The sequence below is a fragment of the Dromiciops gliroides genome, chromosome 2, assembly GCF_019393635.1.
Source record: "Dromiciops gliroides isolate mDroGli1 chromosome 2, mDroGli1.pri, whole genome shotgun sequence".
NCBI lineage: Eukaryota > Metazoa > Chordata > Mammalia > Microbiotheria > Microbiotheriidae > Dromiciops > Dromiciops gliroides.
The window spans coordinates 398,386,349-398,406,536 of NC_057862.1; the positions used below are offsets into that span (position 1 = coordinate 398,386,349).

General features: G+C 41.0%; 1 protein-coding gene across 1 annotated transcript in view; it reads right to left on the reverse strand.

Annotated features, from left to right (window-relative positions):
- The window catches only part of GNAO1 (G protein subunit alpha o1), a 265,161-nt gene that overhangs the window by 160,647 nt on the left and 84,326 nt on the right, over window positions 1-20,188 (reverse strand). The window contains exon 3 of the mRNA XM_043983866.1: window positions 434-575. Coding sequence (XP_043839801.1) covers window positions 434-575 — 142 coding nt within the window. The remainder of the gene's footprint in view (window positions 1-433; window positions 576-20,188) is intronic.

Sequence of the window (20,188 nt, forward strand, 5' to 3'; positions counted from 1 at the left end):
GTATCTTCAGGCTTTAATACAGGCCCTGGCACATAGTTGGTACTTAATAAATGCATACTGACTGACTGGAGGATGCCTCAACTTAATTTTCAGCAGTAAGGTATTACTGCAGTGCTAGTAGGGCTTAGCTTCTGAATGGCGCATAGGTTGGCAGACGCATTTCTTATCTGCAGAAGAAATATGGTATTCAAACTGCCTTGATTAAAAGCTCCTTCTTAGAGCTGTGCCTACCTCTTCACTCTAAGGCCCCTTTTCGATTATATTTACCAAGTCAGTTGGATATATTTGCTTAGGTTGTGTAAATATGCCTTCTCTTAGGCGGCATAATCCACAGTCATTCCTTCCAGGCAGCCTGGTATTTAAAAAAGGAGAAAGCAGAGTAATAGAGAGAGGAGTCGTTCAGTCCACTGTCTCAATCAGAATATTGACCTACCCTTCGTTCCTTGTCACCATATTCAATGCCCAAGGTGTCCATGGCACGGACAATAGCTGCCAGGGATTGGATAGTGTTGCTATAGACCACAGGCTTATACTGCTTCACGTCTTCTCCCGAGAAACCATCTTCATGAATAATCCTAAAAAAAACCAAATACATCAAATTTCATAAGAATATTCCTTGGCTGAAATAGTATTATAGAGCTAGAAGAGGCTTTAGATTGTAGAGGTGTGGTCTGCATAACTCTGGAGTATGGCCCAAACCATATATGAAAATATAAGTGGGGAATTTTTAACAAAATAAATTAAAAATGCAATACAAGATGTTAATCTGTGGTTTTCTAAGTTAATGGGCTGGCTGCACGGATCCATTTCTATTGGGGTTTGATACCACTGATCTAGAACATAGACTATAGATATTGGACCTAGAAGGAGCAAAAACTAGAGCATAGAACCAACAATGTCAGAACTGGAGGGGACTTTATTTTATTATATTTATTATAGCAGGAAGGGCCTTAGAAAACAGAGGATAACAAAGCTGGAAGAGGCCTTAGAACATAGAATTTTAAAGTTGGAAGGGGTCTCTGAATCTATGCCCATCATTTTACAGAGGAGGAAAAGAAAACCCAGAGGGGAAGGATGTTACCCAAGGCTTCACAGCTAGTTAGCATATCCAGCATGAGACACCCAGTTCAGGGCTGCTATTCACTCTATCATAGTGAATCATATCAGGCAAAAGAAAATTTTGCTAGCATGAAGGCAAACTTTCCCACAGCTAGCCTGTGTCCAAATTAGCATGGGTTTTGTTTTAGTAGTATCTAATCTACTAAGGCCCCCATAGGGTTGAGGGTAGAAGTGGGAAAATATGTCCCCAGGCCATATTAAGAAGTGGGAGGTGTGACTCTTTTTTCCTCAAGACCTTAAAGATCTATCTACCCAGTGGAAAATGCCATATGCAAAGGCACCAGGAGGAAAGGAGGCGGGAAGGCTTGGCATCACATTTCACACATACTCATTTATTCACCATCAACATCCAAGTATGTTCTAACATCCAAGGAGTTTGCTCAGGAAAATGTACCACCACCCGCCTGTACTTTGATTGCTGGTTTCCTTCTCTCCAGGGGATAAGACTTTCCCCTGCCAGACCCACTGTCTCATGGTAGATTCCATAAAAACTCTCCATGACCATCAAATACCAGAGAGGACTGGGACTGGGCCTATAATTTTATTGGTATAGGAACTCCCAGATGAAGAAACTCCCTACACTGAAGCAAACTGGCATCTTTTTCAGCAACTTACAGGTCTTATACAGTTGCCTATGCTACAGAGAGGTAGAATAACTCACCCACAGTCACTATGTGTTGAGTGGGAGAGGGAGGGGGAGAAACTTAAGTCTTCCTGACTCCAAGACCAACTCTCAGTATACTATGCTGCCTTTCAGAAATTATAAGTTGGTTAAATAAAGGGCCTTTCTTAGGGATAAAGATGCTTTGCTCATTATAGGAGTCTCCAAGATACCCCAATGAAGATATATCTCTTGTGTAATTAGCAAAAAGGGAGGCTTTCTCATACATACATACATACATACATACATACATACATACATACATATATACACACAGAGGCATACATACATCTTTATAGATAAATGTATATATACACACATGCATATTGCATGTGTGTATAAATATACACATATACACAGACACAGACACATATGTCATTAATAATATCCTGAAAGAGAAGAATAATGAAAAAATGCATTATTGAGAGCCATATTTCATTTTGTCAAAAATAAACTAATTATTTGCTAGTTTATGCAAGGCCTTGGGCCTTAATTACAGGGGCTGATTTAAGAAAATGCTGACTAGGCTTGTATTCCTGCTATAATATGTCAGAACTATTAAGAAACACTTTCATTGGATGATAAATTCTAGCTTATCAATGTGTTTCCTAAAACGTGGCACTGAAGATAAAATGTAACACTCTCCATGTAATTTGCCCTGGTCAGACTACAGTGGATTGCTATCTTCCTTGTTTTAACACTATACTTCTCTTAATGCAGTTTAGATGATTAATTTTAACTGTTTTTTGGTTTTTGGGGAGAGGTGGGGTTCTTGTATCACATTGTTGACTTTACAATCATCTAAATGACCTTACAATTATGGAAAACCCTCACACCCTTTTTTAACATGAAGTATTATCAAGCTCTACCTCCCTTCTTCTGTACTTGTATAACTGGTTATTTGAACCCAAGAGAAGGACATTATATTCCTACAGAATATAAGCTCCTTCAGGGTAGGGGCCGTTTTCAGTTTATACTGTCAGCACCTGGTGCATAGTAGATGCTTAATCATTGCTTGTTGAGTCCAGGTGAATCATCAATTGTAATAGAATCAGGTCATCTCATTTGAAACAAACCACTGATTGTCCTAGTGAATAAAAGGATAAACAAGACCATGAATTGATTTGCTAATTGTTCTCTGGTTATGGATAGAAGCCTCTTTTCCAGTATTTGGCCAGAACACACAAGTACTGCTTTTCTTTAAACTAATGCCATGTTAGGAGGGTTAGAGAGGGAAGGGTCCAGATCTGAGACATAGGAATCTACCTAAGAGGAAAATTCCTCTACCCATACAGATCTGCAATTTAGAATCAGTCTTACATTGCTGCCCGAGAAGTTAAATCATTTACCAAGGGTCACAAAGACAGTATGTATCAGAGGCAGCACTTGAATCCAGGTCTTCTTGACTCCCAGGCTGTTTTTTTTTGTTTGTTTTGTTTTAGTGAGGCAATTGGGGTTAAGTGACTTGCCCAGGGTCACACAGCTAGTAAGTGTTAAGTGTCTGAGGCCGGATTTGAACTCAGGTACTCCTGACTCCAGGGCCGGTGCTCTATCCACTGTGCCACCTAGCTGCCCCGCAGGCTGTTTTTTTTCTGGGGGGGGGTGGTGATGGCAATTGGGGTTAAGTGACTTGCCCAGGGTCACACAGCCAGTAGGTATCTGAGGCTGGATTTGAGCTCAAGTCCTCCTGACTTCAGGGAAGTGCTCTACCCACTGTGTCACCTAGCTACCCTCAGGCTGGCTTCCTGTCTAATAATCCAAGCTGCCTCTCTAAGGACAATATAATTTAGTTTTGTTGAAACCAGCCAATTACTGAACTCTTTTTAAAAAGAATTTAAAGTGAGTCAACAGAGAGTTGCTATACAAACCTTTATGCCCCCTGGTATCATATCAGGGGGCTCATCCCCTAGAATGGTGTGGATACGCTAATATAGAGGCCAACTGTTGTACTTTCAAAAAGAGCAAAGTTGGGTTTTTAAGGTGCATCTTGGAACATGATCACTCTACTCTCTAGGTAGGGCAGGGCACAGTATTCTCACTCTTTGCTGTAATTGGGCTCACTGAACATTTAAGTTGGCAACACTAAAGGGTCAGTCAGGAGACTTGCTAGATTGGGTCACTGGTATGCAGCTGAAAGTGTTAAAGTGCCATGAAATCCTTGGCACACCCAGTGAAATTCAGGGTTACTATTTTTATTTTTTAAAAATTTTAATTAATTAATTTTTTGTGGGGCAATGAAGGTTAAGTGACTTGCCCAGGGTCACACAGCTAGGAATTATTAAGTGTCTGAGGTTGGATTTGAACTCAGGTCCTCCTGAATCCAGGGCTGGTGCTTTATCCACTGGGACACCTAGCTGCTCCCTCAGATCTACTATTTAGAAACCACTGCCCTGGGGTTTGCTCTCTGGTATATCAGCTGGCTCCCTTCCCTGCTATGTATGTCCTTTCCTAGCTGTCCGAGTTCCTTCCCTCTTTTAATAACAGCAACAACAACAACAACAGCCCATTGGCTGTTTATATATTTATATATACATTTATATATTGTGCTTCAAGGTTTGTAAAGAGTTTTACATATATCTACAACCCTGTGTGTGGGGGAGGTGCTATTAGTATATCCATTTTGCAGATTGAGGAGACTGAAGCTAGCATTATTCAGGCTCCTATGCTAATATCTTTCAATCAATCTTTCTTAATGTTGCTACATTATGGCCACATAGCATTTTATTTAATTTGATTAATCAAATATTTATTAAGCATCAATTGTGTGCACAGCATGGTTATACCTGCCCCAAATATTTTCAAGGCTGTTATCACAACTAGGTGGTACAGTGGATAGAGTATTGGGCTCTGAGGCAGGAAGATCTGAGTTAAAATTTGACTTCAGACATTTAATACTTGTGTGACCCTGGACAAATCACTTAGCCTCTGCCTGCCTCAGTTTCCTCAACTATAAAATGACGATGATAATAGCACTTAAATCCTAGGGTTATTCTGAGTATCAATTGATGTAATATCTTAAAATGCTTAGCACAGTGCCTTACACATAGCAGATGCTTTATAAATACTTATTCCTATTTCCATTACCCATTATTTGATCCTTACATCTATTCCAGAAGATAGACAGGGAACATAGCATTATAGTTGTTTAACAGACAAGTAAACTGAGGTCAATAGAGATTACATGGTTTGCCTGAATTCAAGTCTCCTGACTTCTTGAGGCTAGGGCTCTTTTCATTATATCACATTTCAGGACCAGACTGAGGAGACAGTCTGGTATGGTTAAGTGAGCACTGATTTTGGAATTAGAAGATGAGTTCAAATCCCACCTCTTAAACTTACTTAAGTTTGTGACCTTGGATAAATTACTTACCCTCCCTGAGCCACCATTTCCTCATCTGTAAATTGAGAGAGACTAGATGGACTATTATGTCCTTTCAAGCTCTAAACATATGGTCCAATGATTCTATGTGCCTTAGAGGATCATGGGATTTAGAGACAGACAGTGCCTTCAACCCAGAACCTCATTCAACTTCTTCATTTTGTAGATCTAAAATCCTACAACTATGTTAGGCAGAAAACAACTGCTTTTAAAACATCCATGACATTCTTAGCCAAAATGACCTCAATCTTTCACTTGTGATATGGTGTTTCAGGGCAAAGAACTTGGCCCCATTGGATTTTTTAAAAGAATAAAATTTTGAAAAAAAATTAGAATCTTTTGAAACCACATTTCAAAACCCTGACCATGTTTCAAAGAATTTATTTCTAGATTTGTTCAAACTGCCTTATGGTAATTTAAATTTATGCCCCCAATTTCAGTGGAGTTTTAGGAAGTACATAAATTTTGAAAAATGGCCACTTTATTTGGCCACATGGCATATTCACAATTGCTTAAATACAACTCCCTCACTTGTGGGGAAGAAAGGAGAAGGTATTTGTGAGTAGCTTCTCATATAAACTGTTAATTGTATCTTTTGACTAAATCTATAATTTCAGGTATTATGTGAGATTGAGGATTAAGTAAATCAAATGAGTAAAACACAGCAGGACTTTGTACCTGTTCAAATCACTTAAAAAAATTACCTGGGTATGGAATCCTTCCCTGGAGCTCTTCTCTCCTCACTTAATACTCAGGTGAGGTACTGATACTTTGTATTTGAGGCTGGTTCTTTTTTTTTTTTTTTTTTTTTTTTTTTTAGTGAGGCAATTGGGGTTAAGTGACTTGCCCAGGGTCACACAGCTAGTAAGTGTTAAGTGTCTGAGGCCAGATTTGAACTCAGGTACTCCTGACTCCAGGGCTGGTGCTCTATCCACTGCGCCACCTAGCCGCCCCGAGGCTGGTTCTTATAGCTAGCATTTATATATAACCTTTAAAGGTTTGCAAAGGGTTTTAAAAATATTATATCATTTAATCCTCAAAACAACTCTGGTAGATAAATCTTATTATTACCCCTATTTTTACAGATGAGGAAGCAGAGATCATACAGATACTAAGTGTCCGAGGCCAGATTTGAACCCAGGTTTCCCTGACTGTTCAGTGTTCTACCCACTGAACCATTTAGCTGTTTCCTATTCTGTTTATATAGCCAACACTTCTAGCTACTCTAGGCAAGCCTGTTCCAAGGGAGCAGAAGTTTTTTACCTCCTTGATCTAGCAAGAGATTCAAGCTTCCACCCTCACCTCACTTTGCACACCCATCTGTCTTCTGTGAGGCAAATTAGGTTGGTGATTACATAGATTTGGACGTACTTAGGGCTGCAGAATTGGAGATTGAACAACACCAGAGAGACTGGAGTTTGAAGAAATAAGACTCCAGGCAGACACCATCAGTGGTATTTGATGTAATAACATTATGGATCCTGCAGTGATCAAAGGCATTCAAGTAGAGGACAATTACACCTAGAAGATTCCTGAAGCATAATAATTTAGCAACTGCCTGTCAGAAAACCATGGTGGGGGGGGTGCCTTTTTTTATTCTTTGACTTAGTTGAATGTCAGTGACCCCTGAGCCACTGGCTTTAGGGCCCTTTTCTGGATCTCTCTACTATCGTCCCTAGGCTTTACCCAGATTCCAAGATCTTTGATGCTTGCAGATTCTCCTGGCCTACATGCGTGTGTACTCCCTGCCTCCTATTCCTTTAAGGCTACTGAAGACAAAAGTTGAGTTTTTTTAAGGAGATAATTAGTGACTAAGTTAAATAAGATAAGACAAACTTAACTCATTATAGAGTTGTGAGATTGCAGGGCATGAATGAAATCCTGTATCTCATTACAACCAGCCAGCACAAATTACCAGAGCTAACTAGCTCCACTCCCATCTACCTAGAGTCTGGCCTTGGGGCCAGGATCAGTCAAATCAACACTACTCTTCTGGAAAGCCGGGCAGTTTTATGTCCTGTGACCTCAATCCTCCCTCTCTTTTTTTTTTTTTTTGTTTTTGGCAGGGCTATGGGGGTTAAGTGACTTGCCCAAGGTCACACAGCTAGTAAGTGTCAAGTGTCTGAGGCTGGATTTGAACTCAGGTCCTCCTGAATCCAGGGCCGGTGCTTTATCTACTGCGCCATCTAGCTGCCCAATCCCCCCTCTTTATAAATTCTCTGTCCCAGACTCTCCTTGGCTACCACTCCTCTCTATGTGTCATCTTCCCATATCAGAAAGAATTTCCTTGGGGCAGCTAGGTGGTGCAGTGGATAAAGCACTGGCCCTGGATTCAAATCCGACATCAGACACTTGACACTTACTAGCTGTGTGACCCTGGGCAAGTAACTTCACCCTCATTGCCCTGCCCCTCCCCACCATCCCCCTCCCCCCAAAAAAGAAAAAAAAAGAAAAAAAAAAGAAAGAATTTCCTGGAGAGGAGAGATTGTCTTTGCTTTTGTATTTATATCCCCAGCACAGTGCCAGGCACATATGTTGTTGTTATTGAGTTGTTTCAGTCATGTCTGGCTCTTTGTGACCCCATTTGGGGTTTTCTTGGCAAAGATACTGGATTGGTTTGCCATTTCCTTCTCCAGCTCTTTTTTTTTTTTTTTAGTGAGGCAATTGGGGTTAAGTGACTTGCCCAGGGTCACACAGCTAGTAAGTGTTAAGTGTCTGAGGCCGGATTTGAACTCAGGTACTCCTGACTCCAGGGCCGGTGCTCTATCCACTGCATCACCTAGCTGCCCCCCTTCTCCAGCTCATTTTACAGCTGAGGAAACTGAGGCAAACAGGGTGAAGTGACTTGTCCAGGGTCGCACAGCTAGTAAGTGTCTGAGGTCAGTTTTGAAGTCATGAAGATGAGTCTTTGTGACTCCAAGCCTGGGGCATAGAGAACAAGGGATAGACTGGAAGTAAACTGGGGCTGTTTGTAGACCTGGCACAGGAGAAGCACTAAATAAATGCTTATTCATTCTTTTGTTCCCTTATTCATTCACATCAGGAGCAGGACCCTAAGCCCCAGTCTTCACTCTTCCCATAACTACTCCACTTATCACCTTTTAATTTCTCTTCCCCTTCAAAGCTGGGGCCCTTTTTGGCCTCTTCCTTGCCAGTGCTGCTATCAGATACTATCAGTCGATTGTGTTAGAAAGGCTCCACCTACTCATGATCAAGGAAGGATCCTTCCTTCATAGGAGAAAATTATGAGCTAAGACTAATCATTGGGAATGTCTAATATAATGTTATCATGCATCCACGGCACAAGGTGAGGCATCATTGTCATCATCATTCTCCATTTTAACCAGGCCTGCTCCATGCTTCCTCAGGCAGCTCCCTGTGAGGAAAAGGGTGTTCTCTCACAAATGGCCCAGATTTGAGAGCAACAGTAATCACCAGGCCCCAGCTCCTAGAAACAGGGGACAAGAGTTTCACAAAATCCCTTGGTCACAGTTTCATGGAACACCGTGAAAACCCTCAGTTATATTGCAGTTTTCCTAAGTCTCCCATGTTTTAAAAGGGATATTAAAAACTTGGGTGTCCAAACCCTTCTGGGACCATAGGAATCATAATGGAAATAACTTGAAGGAATTTTTGTGCATTTCAAATACTGAATTTTCAGACAACTTAAAATATGGGAAGATAAGTCAAGTAAGAAGTATCTCCCAGGTACAACCCCTGCTAGAGAAAGTTGATATGCAGTCCCAGTCAGACAGCTTGTATATTTGGATGGTTCTGTGATATATTAGTCATTGCTACCACCTCCCTCTCCCCCCCCCCCAAGCCACATTTGTTTTCTGCATCCTAGATATGGAATTACAGGCTCATATAACTTTAGCACTGGAAGTAAATTTAAAGGTCACTCAAGTTATACTTGTCTATTTATGGTTGAAGGAACTCACCATGTTTTTATGAAGCTACAGAGTCAATGGAACTCCAGCTCAATTCTACATATATTGGTGGTGTGTGTGTGTGTGTGTGTGTGTGTGTGTGTGTGTGTGTGTGTGTAATCAAAACCTGTTCACATTCACTAGAGAGCATTCCTAGCAACAAATTCTCAGAAGGTGAGAAGGGGAAGAGGCAGCTAGACTGGAGATAAGCTTGGGCTGAGTTTATAGACCTGAATGTTTGATTTTGGACATGGAACTGGAGGCTAGAACATGGAAGTAATTAGAAAGAAAAGACAATGTAAGGCCAGAAGCCAAACAAAACCTAGTGAGTATATTTAGATTTTTGGAGCCCTTTCTTATGGTGAAAATGCCAAGCAAGACCTTTTCTTCTGGCCTCCCATCTGACCTTTTCTTCTGATGCTTAGTCAAATTAGGATGAAGGCTCCTTTCTCTTCAGGATGTCTCTGGCTTGGGTTTCCATGGCTATTTTCACCTTCTACCAAGAATTCTGTCTTAGGGTTATATCCTCTTATGAGTCAGATTTTCTATGGAAAAGTCATTGAGCCTATCAACATGTTCCTACTATCTTTTGTTCTACTCCATTTGTGGGTAATGTTGTGCTTTGGTAATAAATCCAGGATATGGTGGAAAGAACATTGGATTTGAAATCAAAAGATCTAGATTCAGATCCTGACTCTTCTATTTGTCTGTGTGGTCTTGAGAAAATCATTCATTCTCTCTGGGTCACTGCCTTCTCTGTAAAATGAGGGAATTCTAAGGTCCCTTCTAGCTTTAAAGCCATGACCTTATAATCCCATGTGTCTTAAAGGGTCATAGCATTTAGGTTGGAAGTAGTTTTCAAAATCACTTAGCCCAACCTCCTTATTTTATGGATGAGGAAACTGAGATCCAATTCAATCCAACAAACCAATACTGCCTACTCTAGAGGCCTTCTCCTAGGCCTGGGGATGAAAAGAAAAATAAGTGGAGCAGTTCCTGCTCTTAAGAAGCTTCTATTACATAATTGGGATATAAAGTAAAGATCATTTGAAAAGGGAGGGAGTAATGACAACTGAAGAGATCAAGAACATTCCATTGGACTGAAGCCTTGAAGGATGCTAAGGATTCAAGAGGGAAAGGTGGTGAGATGGGATTACATTCTGGGCATGAAGAACAGCCAGTACAAAGGAATAGATATCGGAGATGGGATGTCAATTTTGGGGAATAGCTAGTAGATAGTTAGGCCATAATGTAGAGGAAAATAATATGAAATGAAGGAAAATAACATGAAATTAGTCTGGATAGTAGATCGGAGCCACCTACCTTGCAAATGGTCTTAAATGTCATGCTGAAGAGTTTGTTTTTTATTCTCTAGGGAATAGGTAGCAAAAGAAGATTTGGTTCCAGTTCTTATCCTTTCCTTTTACCTGATCCCCACATTGTCCTTTCCTCACCTTGCAGTCATCTCCCTCTCCTGTGTCCCATTCTTACTCTCTCAGCTGGCTGTCAAGTAATCCCTGCTAAACTGATAATTACACTGTAATTCAGGACTTTCAAAACTCAGAACTTCATATTTGGAAGGAACCTCTGAGCTCATCTCTTCCAACTATTACTTGGAAGCAGTGCTGCTTTTCAAAGCAGCTTAAGATCTCTCCTCTGGTGATCACTCCACAATGTTGACTCACATTGACCTTGAAGTGCACTAAAACCCCCAAATCTTTTTCAGACAAGCCATTGTCTAAATGTACCACCCTCTTTTTTTTTGGAGGGGGACAATGAGAATTAAGTGACTTGCCCAGGGTCACATAGCTAGGAAGTGTCAAATGTCTGAAGCCACATTTGAACTCAGGTCCTCCGGAATCCAGGGAGGGTGTTTTATACACAGCGCCACCTGGCTGCCCTGCCTCCTTTTTCATTGGTGAAGTTAATTTTTTGAACAAAAAGATAAGACTTTACATTTATACCTACTGAATTTCAGTTTCTCAAGGACTTTTTGGATCCTCGTGCTATTCTTTGGGATGTTAGCTATCCTTCTCAGCCTTTTGTCATATGCAAATCTGATAAGCATATAGTCTATCTAAATAATTCATAAGAATATTAAACAGCAAAGGGCCAAGCACAGATTCCCGTGGCATTCTTCTGAAGACTTCCTGCCAAGTATATAGCCTATCACTCAGTTCCAAACCCATCCAACTATATCATTATGTCCTACCTCTCATCTCACCATCTTATAGACAAGGAAGAAGAGTATGAAATACCTTATGATGTGCTTTGCGAAAATCTAAGTAAATGGTATCTTGAGCCATGGCCTGATCTACAAGGTTCTTGATTCCTTCCCCTAACCCCAAGGAATTAAAGTAAAACTCACTGGCCTATGATAACAGACTACTTTTTTCATTTAAAAAAAATCATAACATTTGCTCTTATTTAGTCTTGTGGTACCTCTCCCATAATTTCCTGTCTTTCAGATACCATGACCGTGGTTCAATAATCACATTTGCTGGGTCTTCAGTACCTGAAGATGAAATTTATCTGGGACAAGTGACTTGAATTAATTGGGGACAAAGAAATATGTTCTTATTATCTCCTTACTTATCTTGGTGGTTAAGAACTTTTATTTTTTTAGTTAAGAACTTCTTAACCATTTTCATTCTTTTCAGTTCACAGATCATTTTTGGCAGAAAAAAGCAAACAAAAAATTATAACAACTCTGTCTCCTTTCTGTGGTCAGTTATTGTCATCCCATCCACCCCACACAGGTGTTCTACCCCTTTGTGATCCTCTTCATTTCTCCAATATAGCTTCAAAAACAACAAACAACTCTATTTGTTGTCCTTGGTTTTCCTTACCAGCCTTAGCTCATCCTGAGCCACATCACCCTTGATGCAGTTTTTACAAGATTCTGTTGTGAGATTGATGGATGAAGGATATTCATTTTCAGTTACTTGTTCTGGCTTCCATCTTCTTCTATACATGTGTTTTTTTTTTTTTTAAGAAAACACAAGTTGGTGGGTGAGTATTATATCTTTCCATATCAGTCTTTTCAGACAAATCCTGTTTTTCATCCTCATCAGAATTGATTTTTTCTGTCTTTAGCATTTCATTCTTGAATTTCCTATCTTTCCTGGGCTGACTTCTCTTGTGGAATTTTAGTACACTTCTATCTCACTAATGTTAGAACCTTTCGAAATCCACTTTCCCCAAATCTAAGGTGCATTCTCATTTTTATTTCTCCTTGAAGAATAAGATATTGAAAAGAATTCTTTCTTTTGTTGGCTCCTCCACTTTTTAAAGGAGTAAGTTATCATTAAGCCAAGAAGTCATTAGTTACTAAGCTTTTGTCAGAGAGAGGTCACCAGCAGATAAGTTCCCCATCACTACTATATCCTACTTCCAAATTAGGCCTGTGATCTGTTTTCCAAGCTCCTCATCTATTTCCTCTTTCTCTCCAGGTGGTCGGTAAGATAGTCCTACAACAAAATCGCTTCTATTTCTCTCTTTGCTGATCTTCACCCAAATGCTCTCTGCCCTACTTACCTCATTCTGGTTTCTGGATTTCCTCATACGATTATACCTTCTTAATATACAGTGCTACTCCTGCCTCCCTAGTATTTAACTTATTTTTTTTTAATAAGATGGACCCATCCACAGCCACATTCTAGTCATGAGTTTCATCCCATCAAGCTTCAGTGACAGCTGTTAGGTTAAATTTGCTTCCTTGTATAAGAATCTCTAATCCTTGTTACTCAACACACTGGAAGGCAACATGATTTAGAGAAAAGAATGGACCTATGTTCAAAATCCTGGCTTTTGACACTTACTTAGGCTATGATTCCGAGTAAACTACTTAACACCTCTGAGTCTAAGTTTTCTCATCTGTGAAATGCAGACAGTAACAGCTGCACTACCTACTTAATTTTCTGGCATGAGAAAAGTGTTTTGTATATTTCAAAATGCTATAGAATGTGATTTGTTATTATTCTGGGTGCTACTTTTGTCTTATGTGACAGAAGCTCCAATATTCTGACTTAAGCGCCCTGAGCATTAGATTAAAAGGAAAGAATTGAGTCTTCCTTAGCATGTCTATGGATAAGGAAAACAAATATATCAAAAGTCAAATGGATTGGGTAATTCAACTTGGGAACAGAAGGATGGATTGAGCTTTTTAATACTGGGTTGTTGGAACATCCAAATCATTACAACGATTTCCTGCTACTCCAATCATTGTCCTTAGAGGGGCTAGATCTGTTGAATGAGGATGGAGGAATAGGTGTATTTGCTCCAGGTTATCTGTTCCAATGAAGTTAAGGTCAGATGCAGTCAGTATTTAAGCCCATTTGATGCCTTTATAGGATGGGACCATTACTTCTGCACTGTGAGAAGAAAAGGAGTCAAAGCTGGTTTTCATAAAATCCAGATAAAACAACTTCAAAAATTCAGAGGGCAGGGAGTAGGGAATCAAATAATCTTTAAAAAGGACATCTTTGGAATGACAGCTTCTGGTAATGGATATTCAAATTGGGGATGTATTTAATAATGTACCTGGACATTCACATGACGGGTACTCCATTTAAGGAGGCATAAATAAGTTGTAAATTGAGGGGAGGGGAGAATAGTTTGGGCAGCTAGGTGGTACAGTGGATGGAGGGGTGAACCAGGAGTAGGAAAATTAATCTTCCTGGGTTCTAATCTGGCCTTAGACACTTACTAGCTGTGTGACCCTGGGAAAGTCACTTTATCCTGTTTGCTTCAGTTTTCTCATCTGTAAAACAAGTTGGAGAAGGAAATACAAACCACTCCAGTATCTTTGTCAAGAAAACCCCTAATGGGGTCATGAAGAGATGAACATAACTGAAAACAACAGCAGAAAATAATTAAAAATAAAGCACATACATACCAAATAAAGGGTATTGACCAGGTACTCTGAATTTAAAGCGTATGGACTCCATGGATTTCAGGGGGTTTGTGAAAATTGTTTCCCCCTATTTTGATAACTATACTTCAATAGAATTGGCTTCCTTTGTAATCCTATGCTTCTTATACTATTTATTTATGACTTTATTCCAAGAAGGGGTGCAGAGGGTTTCCCTAATCTTCCAAAGGCATCGGGTTACACAAAGGAGAAGAACCACTGGTACAGATCTTAAGTGATTGGAGTTCTGAAGAGGGGGGGGGGGTAGAGGAAAGGCCTCCCAACAGATGTAGGACTTTGAGGGATGGTTAGAATGAAGGTAAGCAGAGCAGAGGGGGAAGTATTCCTTTACTGTTGTGGGGTGAGACACTGGGTTCAATGGCTCATTAACAGGTGGGGTGCAATTATCAGTGTAGTCACGTTAATAGTCTTCAAGTAAAGGAAGAGACATGGCATGGAAGCTGAAAGCCAGATGTTTGCCATCTGCACTGAAGACAAAAGAAAACAGACTTCATTGTGGCACTGTGCAGGAGGGATTTCAGTCCAATTAAGCCTTGTGAAAGACTGGAAGAGGGAATTAGAACAGAGGGAGAGGGAAGGGCCTTCTTCTTTGGAAACCTCTAAGGATGGGGAAGACAGATTGGCTGTGAGGGCAGGAAGGGACATAGCTTGGGCTTGTTGCCAGAGGGATGGACTAGCTGAATTCTGAATTCTGAAGGCTCTTCCAGTATTTTGTGGAGGGCTTTAGAAACTTATTGCATTTTATAGGAATTCAACCTGCTTGGCAGGAAAATATCCTGCCATATACTTGGGTGGGGGTCCTGGGGGGTATGTTAAAATTCAGGAATCCCAGTCTTTTGTGAAGTGTGAAACACAGAGATTTCATAGATCAAAGACAGGGTTGGAAGGGTCTTAGAGGTCATCTGGTCCAATCCTCTCATTTTACAGATGAGGAAAATGAGGCCCATAGAAGGGAAATGACTTGCCTAAGGTCACAGGAAGAAGTCACTTTTTGTTCATTTTACACTTCAACTCTTTGGACTATGTCATGGGACTACTTGTAAAGATGCCACTAGGTGAAAACAGGCAACAGATTTTGTTTTGGGGAAGTGTCCAATAGTGTCTGGGGTCTGTTTGAGATCTTCTCTCATTTAACATTTTCATTAAAGCACTTGAAGGAGTAAACAGCATGTTAATGAAATGTGCAGATGAGACTAAATGGGGAGGTGTTGCAAACAGCAGTAAGGCAAGAGAAAAACTGCCAGGAAAATAATAGAATTGGATTGGTTGGGAGAAGGACCAGCACAGGTGAGACATCCCAGGGAAAGAAAAGCTGTCTGAGAGAGGATGCTGAGCTGAACAGCTGTTGGCCCTGCCGTAGGCCTGGTCTGGCTCTTCCTCTTGGCTCCAGTGGGTGCTGGCTTTCAAGGACCTCTCCCTTGTGTTTTGTGCCACTTAAGTCAAAGTCCTTGGTTAATAAAATCATCACTGTGCATGATTTGCTTAGAGATGAGACCCTGGCCTTGCTGTTATTATCAAGATTTGCCTGATGAGGCAGATGGGCCATGATTAATCCAGGCTAGCATGTGGTTCACCGGCACAGATATATGGGGAATGGGGTGGGCATCACTGGGACCTAATGGAGTTCACTTCCCTGGAAGTGGACATATTGCCCCCAAACTAGGTATAGGGAATATGCCTTAAGCTTCAGGACTTTGGGGACAGCACTGCTTAGCTACACTTCAAGGGTCGCAGACTTCAGGAATTCCTGGCTTTTGATTCTAGATTCATATAAATGAGTCTTCCCTTGGTGGTTTTCCTTTGGGATTCCAATTTCATAGCTCTCTATGGACAGCCCTAGCCTTCCACCTGCAAGCCAGGGACTTGTGCTGGTGTTGCAGTTGGAGATGGAGAATATTTTTCAGGTTAACCTAGCATTTCACAGGTTAAATTGCTCCCATTTTCCACAGATCATTTAACATTACATCAGATTATGATGTAACATCAATAAACAAGGCAAGTTGTTTTGAGGTGGCTCCCCATGCTTTTAGCTTTGGGAGGTGCCTGAAGCCAGAACAATCTCATCTGCTCTCTTCTCCACATCACCCAGCTAGATGGGAGCTGATCCTCTGGCCTCAGAGATTGTACCAGCCGACAGTAAAACTCTCCTCCAGCAGTAATAGGAGCTCTGAACATTTAGCAAATTTGCTGGAAGACCCTCCTCCCATCCCTATCTGCCAAGATGTTGAAAGTGCTCTGGAAGTTTGATCTGACCACCAAAACTGCCCCTAGAATAGCCTGAGTCAGAATGGACTAGAAATCTTCCCTTTGCTGTTATTTGGTATGCCATTTTCTTTCTTTCTTTTTTTTTTTTTTTGAGTGGGTCAATGAGGGTTAAGTGACTTGCCCAGGGTCACACAGCTAGTAAGTGTCAAGTGTCTGAGGCCAGATTTGAACTCAGGATCTCCTGAATCCAGGGCCGGTGCTTTATCCACTGGGCCATCTAGCTGCCCCTGGTATGCCATTTTCTATACATCCATTTCCCCTGAAATAAAACAGCAATGTCTCAAAGGCAAAGGACTCTCCAGATTGCGAATAGCTTACACAGAGTACAATAGCAAGAGCGTTCATTGGCTTTCAGGTTGCTAGTGGCACAGTGGATAAAGTACCAGGCCTGGAGTCAGCAAGACTTATCTCTGTGAGTTTAAATCTGGCCTCAGACACTTACTAGCTGTGTGACCCTGGGCAAGTGACTTAACTCTGTTTGCCTGAGTTTTTTGGATTCCTAGAATGAACTGGAGAAGGAAATGGCAAATCATTCCAGTATCCTTCCCAAGAAAACCCCAAATGAAGTCACAAAGAGTTTGACATGACTGAAAATATGACTCAACAACAATTCATTGACTTTAAAGTTTAGAGTACCTGGGTTTGACTTGTGGTTCTTCCTACCTAGGTGGCATTAGCCAAATCTCTTTCACTCTCTGGGTCTCAGATCCTTCTACTTTAAATGAAGGGATTAGGTTTGATGATCTTAAGATTTGCCCCCCCACACACACCTTTTTTGCTGGACAATGAGGGTTAAGTGACCTGCCCAGGGTCACACAGCTAGTAAGTGTCAAGTGTCTCAGGATGGATCTGAACTCAGGTCCTCCTGAATCCAGGGCCGGTGCTTTATCTACTGTGCCACCTAGCTGCCCCCTTAAGATTCCTTCTAACTCAAAATCAAAGGTCCAGAGACTCCCAAGTGTTCTGTAGATATTTTGGGAATTCCAACAACTTGGATAAGAAAAAAATATCTTTATTTTCACTAATCCTAAACTGAAATTTAGCATTTCTTTCAATTATTTAAAAACATTATTCTGAGAAGGGGTCTACAGTCTTCATCAGATTGCCAGCATACAAAAATAGGTTAAAAACATTGCTCTAAATAAAATAGTCCAGAGACATCTAGCTATAGAGGAACAGGCTGAATAAAGAAAGGCTTGTGATAATTCTTTTGCAAAATAATTATCCTTAGTTATACAGACTGCTTTCTTGCTGTTCCTCACACAGGACACTCATCTCCCATTTCTGTGCCTTCATCCAGGGTGTCTCCCTACATTCCCTCCTCATGTCCACTTCACAGAACTTCTAATTTCCTTCCAAGATCAGCTCAAGTGCTATCTTCTACATGAGGCCTTTTCTGATCCTCCCTCCTGCTGTTAGTGCCTTTCTTATATTTATTTTGTGTTAACTTATAAATGTTTCTTTCAGTAAAATATAAGCTCTTTGAGGGCAGAGACTGTTTCATTTTTGTTTTTATGTGCCGCTGGAGTCTAGCACAGTGCCTGGCATATAGTGGGCGATTAATACATGCTTAACTGATTGATTCAAGGGTGGTAGAGCAGAAGGCTCCTTACACTGGAAATTAGGAGAGATGGGTTTCATTTTAGTCCCTGTTCTTGAGCAAGTTATTTCCAATCTCTGAGCCTCCCCCCCTTCCTCTTTAAAAGGAGAGAAGTGGACAAGGTCTGCTCCAGTTCTGACATGATGGGGCTTTCAGAAGGAGAGCTATGAGAGGAAGGATAATGCAGGAAAACAAATGTAGCAGAGGAGGGAGATCTGATTCAAAGTAATGAGAGTTTTACTCTTCCCTAAGCATAAAGGCTGATTTAATGCCTGGACAGGACAAGCTGCCTCCATGTGCGAGGTCTTCCTCAAAGAACTCACACATCCCCACACACTGCCACCATTGTGCTCAGCAGTCATTATGTACAGAGGGTGAAAAACACAGTCAGAATAGCTTGGTACTGCTCTACCCCACTGGAATTGGACAAAAAGTATTATCTGAGCCAGGCTCCCAGAGAGCACAGTCCATCTTTTACCTAGAGAACAATGTGGCGGCTCCTTCGGTTATTATAAACAGTGGCAGCTATGGGTCTTGGTGGTGAGTAGTCACAGACCAAGACCTGAGGCATGAGGCTGGTGGACATGGGCCCTCAATAAGCCATAATGGCTCCTGTAGGCCAGCCCAACAACTTGTCCGTTGAGTCTGCTACCATTTTGGGGGAAGGCACATATGTTACACTTGAAGGTAGAATAGTCAACCAGCAGATATAGAATTCTCATGGCCTGAAGAGCAGCATAATTTCATTACATGTTTAGTGTTTATGATGACAAATTCATTGACCTATTGCCCAGATAACGATATTCATTTGGACACCCCATAGAGTGTATCCGTTGGTCCATATGTCCAAGGTAGATGCTACAAATGGATAATGAACCAGGCTAAGAGTTCTGCAAGAGGAGGCTAGACTATCCTTAGGAAACTACACAGAGCTGTTCATTAGGAGAGGTGGGTTTCCAAGCTTCAATTTGGAACAAAGGTCTATCATTTTTAGCATCAGTATTCTCCCTGCAATACAGGGCTGGCCTAGAAGTCAGCAAGATCTAGGTTCAAGTCCCACTCAAATTCCCATGTCTGACACATCCTGGCTGTGCAATCCTAGGTAAGTCATTGAACTTCTCAGTGAAGAGGAGGGGTATCTGTTGGCCCATTGACTGGTAGGCAAATGGCTGTTCTTAGAATGTCTGGCCTCTACTTCTTACTATTTGCCCTCTACCCTAATATTTTAGCTTCTTATAGGCATAGTATCAAACATATGGGAGTATGGGCTAAACTGGATTAAAATATAATTGGGAAATATATTATAAAATAAATAAAAATACAATAAAGTATAGATAATGTCAACATATGGGACAGCTAGGTGGCATAGTGGATAAAGTACCAGGCCTGGAGTCAGGAAGGCTCATCTTCATGAGTTCAAATCTGGCCTCTGACACTCGCTGTGACACCCTGAGCAAGTCACTTAACCCTGTTTACCTCAGTTCCTCATCTCTGAAATGAGCTGGAGAAGGAAATGTCAAAGCTCTAGTATCTTTGCCAAGAAAACCCCAAATGGGGTCACAAAAAGTCAGATATGACAACAAAAATGTCAATATATTGCTTTCTAAATCAACATGTAGCCAGCAGGAATCTTTATGTATAGTTTAATGGCCCCCATTTCTATTTGGGTTTGAAACCATGACTGTAGGTAACTTTCTAAGAAATTAGATTGTGAAAAAAGTGCCTATCTGCATTAGAATTGAGTTTCTTCAGCTGATACTCCAGTTTCTTCAGGATACTAATAAAAGTGTGGGTTCAGTCCCAGTTTTATCCCTGTTCCTATTCTTCCAGGGATGCTGTCTGGCTGAGGGTCATGGAATATCATAGCTGCCAAAGAATTTGAATTGAAGATAACCCAAAAGGGCAATAGGCTTAGAGTAGATGTGAACAGGTTGTAAAGAATTTAAGAAGAAAAGTAGTAGAAAGGATGTCATCTGAGGGATGTATGATTGGAAAAAAGGTGAGTATCACATGAAGAGAGGGGGCATCCCCTATGTTCACTATTGGCATTCATATAATTTCAAGGGAACCAGAGAAAGGCCACCAGAACTTTGAGTAAGTGCCTTATGGGGGTCTTCTAGGCAAGAATAGTGACAGGGAGGCATGCAATTAAGTATTGCGATCTACATGACTGGAGAAAGGATCCACACTGATGAGGTCACAGATCCATTGAAGCATCATCTCAGGTTCTCCTGCCATGGTCCTGAGAGGTAGGTGGTGTGGGTATCACCTTCCTCCTTTTACTGATGAGGAGATTGTAGCT